At 36.6% G+C, this 13609-nt stretch overlaps 1 protein-coding gene across 1 annotated transcript; it reads left to right on the forward strand.

Annotated features, from left to right (window-relative positions):
* Nucleotides 1–6778: 6778 nt before the first annotated feature.
* LOC130731980 (probable indole-3-pyruvate monooxygenase YUCCA10) lies at nucleotides 6779–9716 on the forward strand. The gene is made up of 4 exons (XM_057584128.1): nucleotides 6779–7454; nucleotides 8071–8304; nucleotides 8843–8968; nucleotides 9272–9716. The coding sequence occupies exons 1-4, from the start codon at nucleotides 6840–6842 to the stop codon at nucleotides 9482–9484; spliced, it is 1188 nt and encodes a 395-aa protein (XP_057440111.1). The 5' UTR covers nucleotides 6779–6839; the 3' UTR covers nucleotides 9485–9716.
* The last annotated feature ends 3893 nt before the right edge of the window (nucleotides 9717–13609 follow it).

Below are 13609 nucleotides of genomic sequence, written 5' to 3' on the forward strand. Positions count from 1 at the left end.
CCGCCGGGACATGCAACACGAATTTCGGTTCGTGCTGCGGCATCACGAATTGACCCCTGTCGCTAGCGCCGTCACCGGAATCCCCACGCCAATGAGATTGTGGTCGGCATTCGGCACGTCAAGAGTGAAATCAATCAGCCACATCACATTCCAAACAGTTGGGACAACACAAAAATCAAGCTCCGAAAATGAAGATCGACGAATGCCCGACCGACGGGTTGAAGCTCACGAATTTGAGCTCGAACATGCCGGAGTCAAGCAAAAGCTTCACCAAACCTTAAGAACGCAATGTTTGTGTGCCACAACTGGGTGTGATAAGTCACAAATCGTGACTGGGTTGACGTTTACCCTTTTTGAGAAATCTCGGTCGGGATGAAATTTTTAATCGGGACGTGAATTTTGAGTGATCTGATCCGTTTAATCACTCATTTGCCATGGAACGAGGTGAAAAGCTAGCCCAAAACGCTAAGGGGGGCATTCCATAGCATTTCTGAAAATTCCACGTTGGGCTGATTTTTCACCTGTATGCTCCCCCCTACTATAGGCAAACGCAACAATTCCACACTTGTACAAGATGATGCCCTTTTTTTTAGGAGACATAAATTTAGTTTGGTGACCTAGAGGTCGAATTCGGACGTGATTTTTTGCAGACATGCTTATAAAAATGAAACAAGATGGTTCCCAAAGTTTCATCAACTTCCAGCAAGGGATGGATTTAATATGAATTTTTTCTTGAGACAAAACCGAGAAAATCGGTAAAAATAGAAAAAGGTACCTAGAGGTTGAATTTTGGTCTGGATTTTTTCTGTACATCAAGGATCATATCTCTACCATTCCCACAGAGTTTCATTACATATGCACATGGAGATTTGTTTATATGATTTTCCGACCGAAACGGGGGAAATCAGTAAAAATAGAAAACTTTACCTAGAGGTCGAATTTTGTTCTGGAATTTTTGGTGTACCTCAAGGAGCATATTTCCAACATTCCCACCAAATTTCATTGAATATGCACACGGGGATTTAGTTTTGCCACGTTTTGACCGAATTCGGTAACATGTTGGGCACCAAGGCATGACATTCCCATACCAACTTTTCATTGAGACTTAAGCTTTGCCCCTGGAAATTTTTTTTCCATGCATATTAGCCTAGGCTTCACAAGGGAGATTCATTCTTGGTGCATGAATTCTCAATGTTTCACATGGTTTCACGTGGAATCATGATATTTCCAAGCTTTTCACGTGGAATCCTGAGATTTCCAAGCTTTTCACGTGGAATTTGGCCAATTTAACGTGGAATGTTGAATTTTCCAAGCTTTCCACGTGAAACCTGGGCTATTTCACGTGGAAACTTGATTTTTCCACGTGAAACCTTGACAATTTCACGTGGAATCCTGAGATTTCCTAACTTTCCACGTGAAACCTTGGTTTTTCACGTGGAATCCTGAGATTTCCAAGCTTTTCACGTGAAACTTGGCACATTTCACGTGGAATGTTGAGATTTCCTTCCTTTCCACGTGAAACCTGGGTTATTTCACGTGGAAACTTGAGTTTTCCACGTGAAACCTTGGCCTTTCACGTGGAATCCTGAGATTTCTAAGCTTTTCACGTGGAACTTGGGTTGTTTCACGTGGAAACTTGAGTTTTCCACGTGAAACCTTGGAAATTTCACGTGGAGTGTTGAGATTTCCTTCCTTTCCACGTGAAACCTGGGCTATTTCACGTGGAAACTTGAGTTTTCTTAGCTTTCCACGTGAAACCTTGGCCTTTGTTGTGGAATCCTGAGATTTCCAAGCTTTTCACGTGGAACTTGGGCTGTTTCACGTGAAACCTTAGCAATTTCACGTGTAATGTTGAGATTTCCTAGCTTTCCACGTGAAACCTTGGCCTTTCACGTGGAATCCTGAGATTTCCAAGCTCTTCACGTGGAACTTGGGCTGTTTCACGTGGAAACTTGAGTTTTCCACGTGAAACCTTGTCAATTTCATGTGGAATGTTGAGATTTCCTAGCTTTTCACGTGAAACCTTGGCCTATCACGTGGAATCCTGAGATTTCCAAGCTTTTCACGTGGAACTTGGGCTGTTTCACGTGAAACCTTGGCAATTTCACGTGGAATGTTGAGATTTCCTATCTTTCCACGTGAAACCTTGGCCTTTCACGTGGAATCCTGAGATTTCCAAGCCTTTCACGTGGAACATGACCAATTTCACTTGGAATGTTGAGTTTTCCAAGCTTTCCACGTGAAACCTGGCCTATTTCACGTGGAAACTTGAGTTTTCCACGTGAAACCTTGGCAATTTCACGTGGAATGTTGAGATTTCCTAGCTTTCCACGTGAAACCTTGGCCTTTCACGTGGAATCCAGAGATTTCCAAGCTTTCCACGTGAAACCTGGGCTATTTCACGTGGAAACTTGAGTTTTCCACGTGAAACCTTGGCAATTTCACGTGGAATGTTGAGATTTCCTAGCTTTCCACGTGAAACCTTGGCCTTTCACGTGGAATCCTGAGATTTCCAAGCTTTTCACGTGGAATCCTGAGATTTCCAAGCTTTCCACGTGAAACCTGGGCTATTTCGCGTGGAAACTTGAGTTTTCCACGTGAAACCTTGGCAATTTCACGTGGAATGTTGAGATTTCCTAGCTTTCCACGTGAAACCTTGACCTTTCACGTGGAATCCTGAGACTTCCAAGCTTTCCACGTGAAACCTGAGCTATTTCACGTGGAAACTTGAGTTTTCCACGTGAAACCTTGGCTATTTCACGTGGAATGTTGAGTTTTCCATCCTTACCACGTGAAACCTGGGCTATTTCACGTGGAAACTTGAGTTTTCCTTGCTTTCCACGTGAAGCCTTGGCTATTTCACGTGGAATCCTGAGATTTCCAAGCTTTTCACGTGAAACTTGACCAATTTCACGTGAAAACTTGAGATTTCATAGCTATCCACGTGAAACCTTGACAATTTCACGTCCAATGTTGAGATTTCCTTCCTTACCACGTGAAACCTTGGCCAATTTCACGTCCAATGTTCAGCAATATTCTAGGTTTGGTTCCCTTGAAGGACTATAATTTCATTCTTCATAGCTAGTTTCCAGAAAGGATATTTTCCACCCTATGCATAACTTGTTGGCTTAGTTACTGAAGACAATGCTAGTCTATATGTACAATGCAATGGAAAATGATTGTCATATGACACATATATAATAAGATAAGAAATGGGCAGTGGTTGGAGGCTTGATTAGGGTGAACATTGGTAATCATGAAGGTGTTCTGGTGGTGTTATAGTTAGTGAAATTTTTTGAGTTACATGTATTAGATTTGTTGGTGGTGGTTGTGATTGTGATGAAGACGCTGTTAAGTCTAATAGCCTAAGCCTAACAATCCTTTTTCGTGTGGTTGTGATTGTTTTTTATAGGCAATAAGAATTATATTGAATAGAAGTACAAGGGGTACTTCAACCCAATACAAAGAGAGAGAAGAAAAAGAAAAAGAGACAAGCTAAAAACTACCATGTACAAAAACATAGCCCCTAAAGATGATGAAACTACCCCACCTAATACCTCCTTGAAAATAAACTTAACAAAACAAGCCTCATTAAAACCTTGCTAGGACAAAACCACCTTGGGAAAATCTAGCAAGGAAAAAGAGTACCAATTTTGGAAAGTCAAGAGGATATTTTCAAGGAAGTTTACAATGAATTCTAAAATCCCACCCCAACCCCAGCTGTCGAGCAGTGTAGAAGATAAACCACCAACGAATGAATCCCAATTAAAATTTGATCAATAGTGCCAATCGATCAAATATCTCCACCAAAAAAATCCAACACAGAAAACGCAGAATTAATAGCTCCCTTCACTCCTCATGCTTTCACAAACAAGACAAAACCAAGCCTTCTAGGTCCATTGCAAAAAATTTGTTTGATAACCGTTGAATTTTCATGCTATATCCTCAAGGTACCCTTTAATATATACTCCAGCAAATAGATATATTACTCCTAATAGCCTTCAACACTTGTGAATTCTCTGCTAGGCTATGTTTCAAAGTGGAAATTCTATGATTACCATACTGTTTAGCTGGGATTCTTAGGGGAACCTCAGCGTTTCGTTCCACAAAACCTCTGTTCGCCCCCTCAAGTCTCAACAAAGTCATTTTCTCGAACCATGGCACGTTGACATACAGCTTCATATCTCCTATGAACATCTGATCTATACGTCTTGCTAGTCCAGCAGGGTCCTCAACTCTAGCCATCCTCACGAAACCAAACCTGCGCCCATCCTTATTCCTCTTGTTCGGTATAAAGATGTCTACTACTTCTCCCCACTTTGCAAACACTCCCCACATACTTCGTTCATCAAAATTCTCCGGAAAGTGGGTGAAGAAAAGAGTGTAGTTATTGGAATCCTAATCTGCCTTCTCCTTCTTCCGGCTATCATCCATGCCTCTTCACCTCCCTCCACTCCTCTCTCTCTCTCTACCTTTCTCTCTCATCTCTCATTTTAGGTCGTGTGTGTTTTGTTGATAATAAAGATAAATTTATAAAAAATAAAAATACGATATTTGAACTTTCAAGTATCAAACAATGCAAAGCCAAATGAAATGAAAAATCAAGATGAACTGATTGTCACAACACTGAAAGCTTCAAACCCAAAAACTGCACAAGCTCTATCATCTATCATAATGCACAAGACTTTCATCAAGTTGTTCGTTTACCAGGGTGCACAAGACATCTATCGTTTGACCAAGCTTCAAAGAATATCAAACACCCAGAAGACTCAACTGATCATGAATAAGAGAAAGACTTGTTTCACCCAACTCTTTGACACCACTATCAAACATCAAAGCAATAAACTGTCAAAGAAGGATACACATCAAAGGTAGAGATGTCAAAGAACTATCTGAAAAGTCAGACTACCTCAAGTCAATTCTAAGCTCGTACAAAATTGGAAGAATCACCTCTGAGCTAATCCTAGGTTGAAGGATTAGTAGCCTCTCTAATATCATCTCAGTAGGAGAAAATCTAAGTAGGATTCTATCTTTTTCTAATTTGAAGGAGCCTGAATAGGTTGGTGAAAGATACTCGTTGCACCTGGAGAGGTTAGTGAAATAATACTTGTTGAGCTTGGAGATGCTTGGTAAAGAATACTTGCTGGGAGAAGTCCCAGATAATACTTGTTGAGAAGAGTCCCGGATAATACTCATTGGAAGAAGTCCCAAAAATACTCGTTATGAAGAAAAATATTGGAATTGAGATGAGATTGAGAAAAACATAAATTAGTGTAAGGTTAAATTTATAATTTTTTTAATAAATATTCAAAATAAAACATAAATTTAAATAAGAAGAATGTATAAATTATTCAACAAAAGAATAAACAAATAGAATTTAATACTTTTAATGTGATTTTTTTAAATAAAAGCTTTTAAGAACATATAATATAATCACTTTTTCACATTGAAATAAGAGATTAATGGACAGATTCGTTAATGTTATTTTGTACTCCTAGTACACTGCTAGGAGAAATGAAAATTTAATTAGCTAATTAAAAAACACTAAGCTAAAAACTGAATAAAGGCAATCCTTAAAAAAGTGTATTATAAAAATTCAGTAAAAATTAATCATGTTTAAATTATCTAAAAAAAACAAGGTTAAGACCTAAATAAGGTAATCATTACGGAACCACAAAACTAATCAATGTATGATAAGCATGTGTAAAATATAGGGCCCGTTTGGTGGTCAGGATAGGATATGATATGTGAACAGGATAAGAACAGGATATGATAAGAGCAGGATGGACTCTTATCATATCATGTGTTTGAGGTGCACATGATAAGGACAGAATATGATAAGGAAAAAAGTATCAGATTTATATTTGAATAAAAAATACATTTAAAAATTGATCATTCTATTAAATTTAATTTCTTTACATTTTCATGAATAGTCTATATTTTAAAATAAATACAAAAATTATTTAAATTTTATTAATTAGCCTATTTTATTGTTTTGAAGATAGCATATATTTTAAATAAAATTATACAGTTAGCCAATTGGTTTTCATTTAGTTGTGACACGTGATAATTAACAATAAAAGTTAACTAAATTAAGAATATTATTATTTCAAAAGTACTTTATATTTAAATATTATATAAGTAGATAAATAATTTTTTAATAATAGGAGATGAAAATATTAAATTAGTCTATTATTATTAATAAATCAATATTTGTAAGTGAGTAGTCTATTTTACTATTTATGAATAATAATTTTGTTTATTTTTTATTTTAGTTAAATTAATATTTTTATATTTATTAATTAATATTATTATAAATTGTAAATTATATAATATTAAAATAAATTAATTTGAAGTTAGGATACTGAAAGAAAATATATAACTGATATCCTATCATGTTCTATCCTAGCTCCTCCCTCAGGATAACTTTTACACATAATTGACAAGATAGGATAGGAGACGGGATAGTGTTATCCTATCCTGCTGGCGCAACAAACATCAGATAACAACATGATATGATTATTATCCTGTCCTATCCTATCCTGTCCTGGTCACCAAACGGGCCCATAGTGTACATGTTGACTATAAAAAGTTATGTTATTATAAATATTCTTCTTTTTATAAAATAAATAAAAAAGAATGTGTTATCTCCTTTTTTCTGAAATGTACTTCAAATTAAGTAAATAATAATTAAAAAAAAGACTAGAATAAGGATTGTTGCAACTCATCATTACCATATCAAGTGAACCTGAAAAATGTTCATGCTTATAAAAGCAGCTTCTCATTATAAACCTTAAGAAAACCAAAACTAATAACCAAAACCACCAAAACCAAAAACCATGGAGATAGAGGTGCCTGTTGTGATTGTGGGTGCTGGTCCTGCTGGCATAGGAACCTCAGGGTGCCTCAACAAGCATTCCATCCCTAACATTGTCCTAGAAAGAGATGATTGCAATGCATCTCTTTGGAGGAAAAGGACCTATGATAGGTTGAAGCTTCACTTGGGCAAAGAATTTTGCAACCTCCCCCACATGCCATTTCCTTCAGGTTCGCCCAACTTTATCTCCAGAATTGATTTTTTACGCTACATAGATCGTTACGTGAGTCGTTTCATGATCAACATCCGGTATAACCGGAGCGTGGAGTCAGCCACCTACGACGACAAAAATGGGAAATGGAGGGTCATTGTGAGGGACACAGCCTCAAATGTTGATGAGGTTTATGTCGCTGATTACCTGGTGGTTGCGACGGGGGAGAATTGCGAAGGGATCATTCCCAAGATAGAGGGGCTTGAAGGATTTGAAGGAGAATACATGCATTGCAGCAAATACATGAATGGAAGGGCATGGTATGATATGAATGTTTTGGTTGTTGGTTGTGGGAATTCTGGCATGGAGATCGCTTATGATCTCTCAAATTGGGGTGCAAATACCTCCATTGTTATTAGAAGTCCTGTAAGCCATTTCTCTTTCTTTGTCCAATTTTTTATATGTGAACTCTTGTTATTGCAATCCAAAACAAAATAAAAGGATGGAAAGGTTTTAAACTGTGGTCGATCGTGGGAACAATTGCATGACGGCATGATGCTTGTGTTTTGGTTCTTCGTATTATGGTAAGTTGTGAATTAACATGATTATTGCGTCTCAAATTATGGTCGCCATGCAGTTTCAATATATAACATTCAAAATCTTGACGTCGCAACCATTAGAATCATGACCTTGATTTAAAACCATGCTATCATGCAACAATTTAAAAAAAAAGACCCCTTGGCTTTAACATTGTTTTGATGATAATTGAGATTTATTTATTTATTTCAATAATAGTTGTATCAAATAAAAGAAAATACTACTCAGTGCGATGACGGTCTATATATCAAAATTCTCCTTCTAAAATCAATATAACCCATTATCTGGGTACTGGGTACGTGCATGTTTGGAAATTAGTGGCCATATTTGAAGATCGTGTAAAACATAAGCTACTCAAATTAGTTCCCCAATTAACAAAAATACATTGTTTTTCTTGTTGTTTAGTGTGTTTATATCTGATTAACATCTCTCTTATGTTCATCAGGTACATTATTTCACTAAAGAAATGGTGTTCATTGGAATGTCTTTGCTGAAATACATAGAAGTTGACAAGGTTGACAAGCTTATGGTGCTCATGAGCAAGCTGGTGTATGGGGATATGACTAAGTACGGCTTGACCAGGCCAAAGGAAGGACCTTTTGCTCTAAAAATCAAGGGGGGTCGTACCCCTACCATTGATGTGGGTTGTGTGTCAAGGATTAAGAAAGGCAAAGTAAAGGTAAATAAAGATAATGAATTAGCGTGTTTGAATTGGTGGTGGATGCAGAGTCAAAAACATACCAACTCATGAGCTATAATTTCTAGTTTTTTTAGAATTAAATATATTTTTGGTCCCTATAAAATCAAAAATTATTAGTTTCCCTCCCTGCAAACTTTTTCTTTAAAATACATCTTCAATTTTTGTAAACATGCATGTTTAATTTACGTCAGTCAAAGGACCAATACGTAAAGAAAATAATTTAGAAGAACCCTTTTTTAGTAATTTTCAGGATTTGAAATAGTATTTTTAGTTATTCCTAGAAACTCGTGTATTTTCAAAATTTGGGAATGTGTGTCAAAGAATTTTATTGAGGAACCAAAATCAAAAAATTAGTATTATATGATCTTGTAAGACGAAAAATATATATATTCAAAAATTTTATAACTAATTTTTGAGTTTTCAACCACAGTACTAATTATGCTAATGCATATTTATAACTTTTCATGAAGTCCTTGAAATAGGTACTGTTAATTTGATGATCACCATTTTCATACAGGTGTTCCCAGGTATTACAGGCATAAAAAATGACAAGATGGTTGAGTTTGAGGATGGACGAATTGGTCAATTTGACGTTATAATCTTTGCCACCGGATACAAAAGCAATGTGCTGAAATGGCTTAAGGTGCACAATAATATATAAACTATAACGCAATTATTTTTTCTCTAGCAGGTCTAAAAGTTGATTACTTGAGGATTTGTGTCCTTGCCATTAACATAATCCTAAATCCTAAGAACTGATCAAACGACAGTTACAAGCTCAAAATTTGAGGCGCTGAATCTTTGATATATCAAGCGACTCAAATTTTTTGGTGAATTTAGGATTTCTCTAACTATAGAAAATCCGAATAATAATTAAATGTGCCTAAGACTAGTCAATGTGTGTGAAATTTCTGTCATTTTATTCGGTAACACTTTCCATATGCAGGATTACAAAGGGATGTTCAATGAGAGTGGAATGCCTAAACCAAGATATCCATCACATTGGAAAGGAGAAAACAACATCTACTGTGCTGGGTTTTCAAAGAGGGGATTAGAAGGTATTGCTTATGATGCTCAGGAAATAGCAAATCATATAAGTTTGACTATGAATGCAAGGAATGTACCTAGTTCTATGGCCAATATTGCCGGAGTCGAGTAATAAATAAATGGGTTTGCAGTGTGATATACGAGTACTATCATTTTCTCCTAGGGGAGACTTCATGTGGATGATCATTATTAGTATCGGTGTTAATTAGTTACATTAACACCATATTTGTTTTTGATCGGTCAAAACTAATTCCATTCCAAGGTACAAAGGAGTACCAAAATTTATGTAAAATTTATCAAAAGTTATATAGAATTTTGTGTGTTAATTATAGACAATGAATGTTTTATGCTTCTATATCTATTACTTAGATCTTCTTAATTTCTAGTTACCAGTTAATTATCTGTGGATTGGTGTACATGCCATATTATATAAAAGGTTTTGAAGTTAGTTTTTGAGTTCTAAAAATATTGTGTGAGTCAGAGCACCTCCTATACTCTATTGGTACTCTATTGGTAAGCTACAGAGAAAATCAACAGTTTTGACCGTCAGTAAATTGGACATATCTGTTAATGCTAATTTTGGTCGGTTTACCAACGGCTTAAATTGTTCGAATGTGGTTGTTGTTGAGCGGTTAGAACGTTCAATAACACAGTGACTATACAAATTGTGATAGCCTTCAATAAGTTCCCCCTCCATTTTACCTTTCATGTACTGATAGATTTAACGGTCAGTAATGTTTCTTGCAAAGGTTTCCCACCACAAGAAACAACTTACTGACGATTTAGACTGTCGGTAAAATAGTTTTAGTACGGAAAACAAGATTTTTCTTACGACATATCATATATAAATCTGTCAATTACCGAAAAATTTGTGGTGATGGTAATAAACCATTAGTAAATGACTTATTTCTTGTAGTGTAAGGTCGTGCTATAACTAGGAGCAGAACCTGCTAATTAAAAAATTAATATGATTTGATTGCTTCATATATATATATGAATATTTTTAATGTCATTGTTTAGTTTCTTTTTGTGGTGGCTTAAGTCTGATCCAGATCTATACTGCTCAACTATTAAGAACAAAACAGAACATAACTTATATTTCTAATCTATTTATCTGTTTCTATAGAACCAGGTGATGACGATGATACTTACGGGTAAGGAAGGTCTGTCTTCTATGATGCTTCGCTCTTTCAGTTGTATTTCTGAGGGACTTATTCCCACCAGATATTTTGAAAAAACAACTGAGAAACTCAGTGCTGCTGAAGGTTCTAGATTAATCATCAAGTATAAAATCCCATCAGCCATTATCAAAAATGGTAGCCTTGAAATCGAAACTCCCTTCCTGTTAGTCAGAAATCTTAGCCAAAAAGTCATTATAGGGACTCCTTTCATTAAGAAGCTCTTTCCCTATAATACTGACGTGGAAGGCATCACTGTCCAGCACCTTGGGCAGCCAATTCTGTTCAAATTTTCCGAACCTCCCTTTGATAAGACCTTGAATGTCATATCCTACAAGGAGAAGCAAATCAACTTCCTCAAGGAAGAAATCTCTTACAAGAACATTGAAGTTCAATTACAACAAACCTCTGTCAAATCAAGGATTGAGAATATTTTAGGAAATATTCAATCCAACATCTGTTCTGATCTACCCAACGCCTTTTGGGAAAGGAAGAGCCATATGGTGGAACTTCCTTATGAAAAGGATTTTTCTGACAAACAAATCCCAACCAAAGCTAGACCCATCCAAATGAATGAAGAACTTCTTCATTTTTTCCAAAAGGAAATCAGTGATCTTCTTGAGAAAAAACTTATTCGCAGGAGTAAGAGCCCTTGGTCCTGTGCAGCCTTCTATGTCAACAAGCAAGCTGAGATAGAACGTGGAACCCCTAGGCTGGTCATCAACTACAAACCCCTCAATCAAGCTCTTTGTTGGATTAGATATCCTATTCCGAACAAGAAAGATCTCCTAGCCAGACTGCATGATGCTAAGATCTTTTCAAAATTTGACATGAAATCTGGATTCTGGCAAATCCAATTACAGGAGAAGGATAGGTATAAAACTGCTTTCACTGTCCCTTTCGGACAATATGAGTATAATGTTATGCCTTTTGGGCTAAAGAACGCCCCTTCTGAATTTCAAAGGATTATGAACGAAATCTTCAATCCCTATTCCAAATTCACTATTGTCTACATTGATGATGTTTTGATCTTTTCTCAAACCATAGATCAACATTTCAAACATCTCAATACTTTCATCTCTGTTATCAAAAGGAATGGCCTGGCTGTATCCAAAACAAAAGTCAGTTTATTCCAAACCAGAATTAGATTCCTTGGCCACAATATTCATCAAGGGACTATCATCCCAATCAATAGAGCCATTGAGTTCACTGATAAATTTCCTGATCAAATCATAGACAAAACCCAATTGCAAAGATTCTTGGGATGTCTCAATTATGTTGCGGACTTCTGCCCTCAACTCAGCACCATAATCAAACCCCTTCATGATAGACTCAAGAAGGATCCTCCACCCTGGTCTGATATTCATACCAACGTGGTCAAACAAATCAAACTGCGTGTCAAAAATCTCCCTTGTCTTTATCTCCCAAATCCTCAAGCTTTCAAGATTATTGAAACTGATGCCTCTGATATTGGCTTTGGTGGTATTTTGAAACAAAAGGTTTTTGACAAAGAACAAATTATTACTTTTACTTCAAAACATTGGAACCCTGCTCAGCAGAATTATTCTACTGTCAAAAAAGAAGTTTTAGCAATCGTCTTGTCTATTTCAAAATTTCAATCTGATTTAATTAATCAAAAATTCTTAGTCCGTGTGGACTGCAAATCTGCCAAAGAAATTCTTCAAAAAGATGTCAAAAACTTAGCTTCAAAACATATCTTCGCCAGATGGCAAGCTATTTTAAGCGTTTTTGACTTTGAAATTGAATATATAAAAGGATCTACCAATTCTCTCCCTGATTTTCTTACTCGTGAGTATTTGCAGGGAAGATCATAAGATGTCCTCCAGAGGAGGATCCTCCTCCTCTCGAGGAAGAGGAAAAGGCAAAGGCAGAGAAAAGAGCCAAGGTATTATAATCTCTGACTCTTTAATCTTATCTGGGCCCACTGCCCATCAATCTGGACCCACTGTCCAAAAAACTGAGCCCACTGCTCAAGCCCAATCTCCTCAACCCAAACAAACCAAAGCAGATTATGCTTTGCCAATTGAGACCCTTCTTGCTTTTCAACAATCAGGCCTGAACGAAGTTCCCCAAGGCCTTACCAAACTTCCAAAAAAGACTTGGGCTAGTATCACTGAGGAAGATGCTGACCAAGATCTCCCATCTCTCCAATCCATTATTGAGAAAACTCGTAACCTTGCAACTCATTCTGGAAAAAATCCTGTTGTTGCTCAATCTGGTCAACTTAACCCAAATTCTGGATACTTGACCAAAACAATTTCCAAATTCCAAACCTTGATTGAACCAGAATGGTGGGACCATTCAGGAGGTAACCTCGCCAATAAAATTGGTACTAAACTCTTCCCTGGTCATCTTGATCCTATCCACCCAAACAAAATCCAGAGATTCTATGAGTTTATCCTGGTAGATACAAACAGTGTGGAAATCAAGCATTTTAGGGATAAAAATGACAATTCCCTAATTACCCATTCTACACTCCAAATCCTCCGTGTCCTTCGTCCCACTGACTTTGGACCCAATGCAAACAACTACAGAAAATTTTCCCAGAATTTTGATCCAATAGGTTTTAATTATTGGGATTACATCAAAGCTTGGGATTTTACAATCCTTGGCCTGCAAAACCAAAATTTTAAACATTCTTGGCTCATTTACTTCAAATGGACCAACAAATATTCTTTTCCAATTTGGTTTCATTCCTGGTGGGACTTCTTTGGACCAAATACTGAAATCTTCCCCCCCCCCGAAGTCCTGGAGGGATACAATCTTTTCCTGAAACATTGGAACAAAGAGTTAAACAATTACCCTGATTGTTTAAACTTCTATACAATCTTTTCCATTTCTTGGGTATTTTCTTGGCGATATGGTCTTAAGGCCAAACCTCAACCTATTCTCAACAAGCAAGCCCTTATCAAGTGGTGGAAGATTTTTGATGCTTCCAAAGCTCACAAAGATAAGGTAATTCAATGGTTCAAAAACAATCAGAATTATCTCAAACATGCTAGTCCGCAATCGAAGAAGGTCTGTCTTCCATGATGCTT

This window comes from Lotus japonicus, chromosome 1 (assembly GCF_012489685.1).
Source record: "Lotus japonicus ecotype B-129 chromosome 1, LjGifu_v1.2".
Classification (NCBI taxonomy): domain Eukaryota; kingdom Viridiplantae; phylum Streptophyta; class Magnoliopsida; order Fabales; family Fabaceae; genus Lotus; species Lotus japonicus.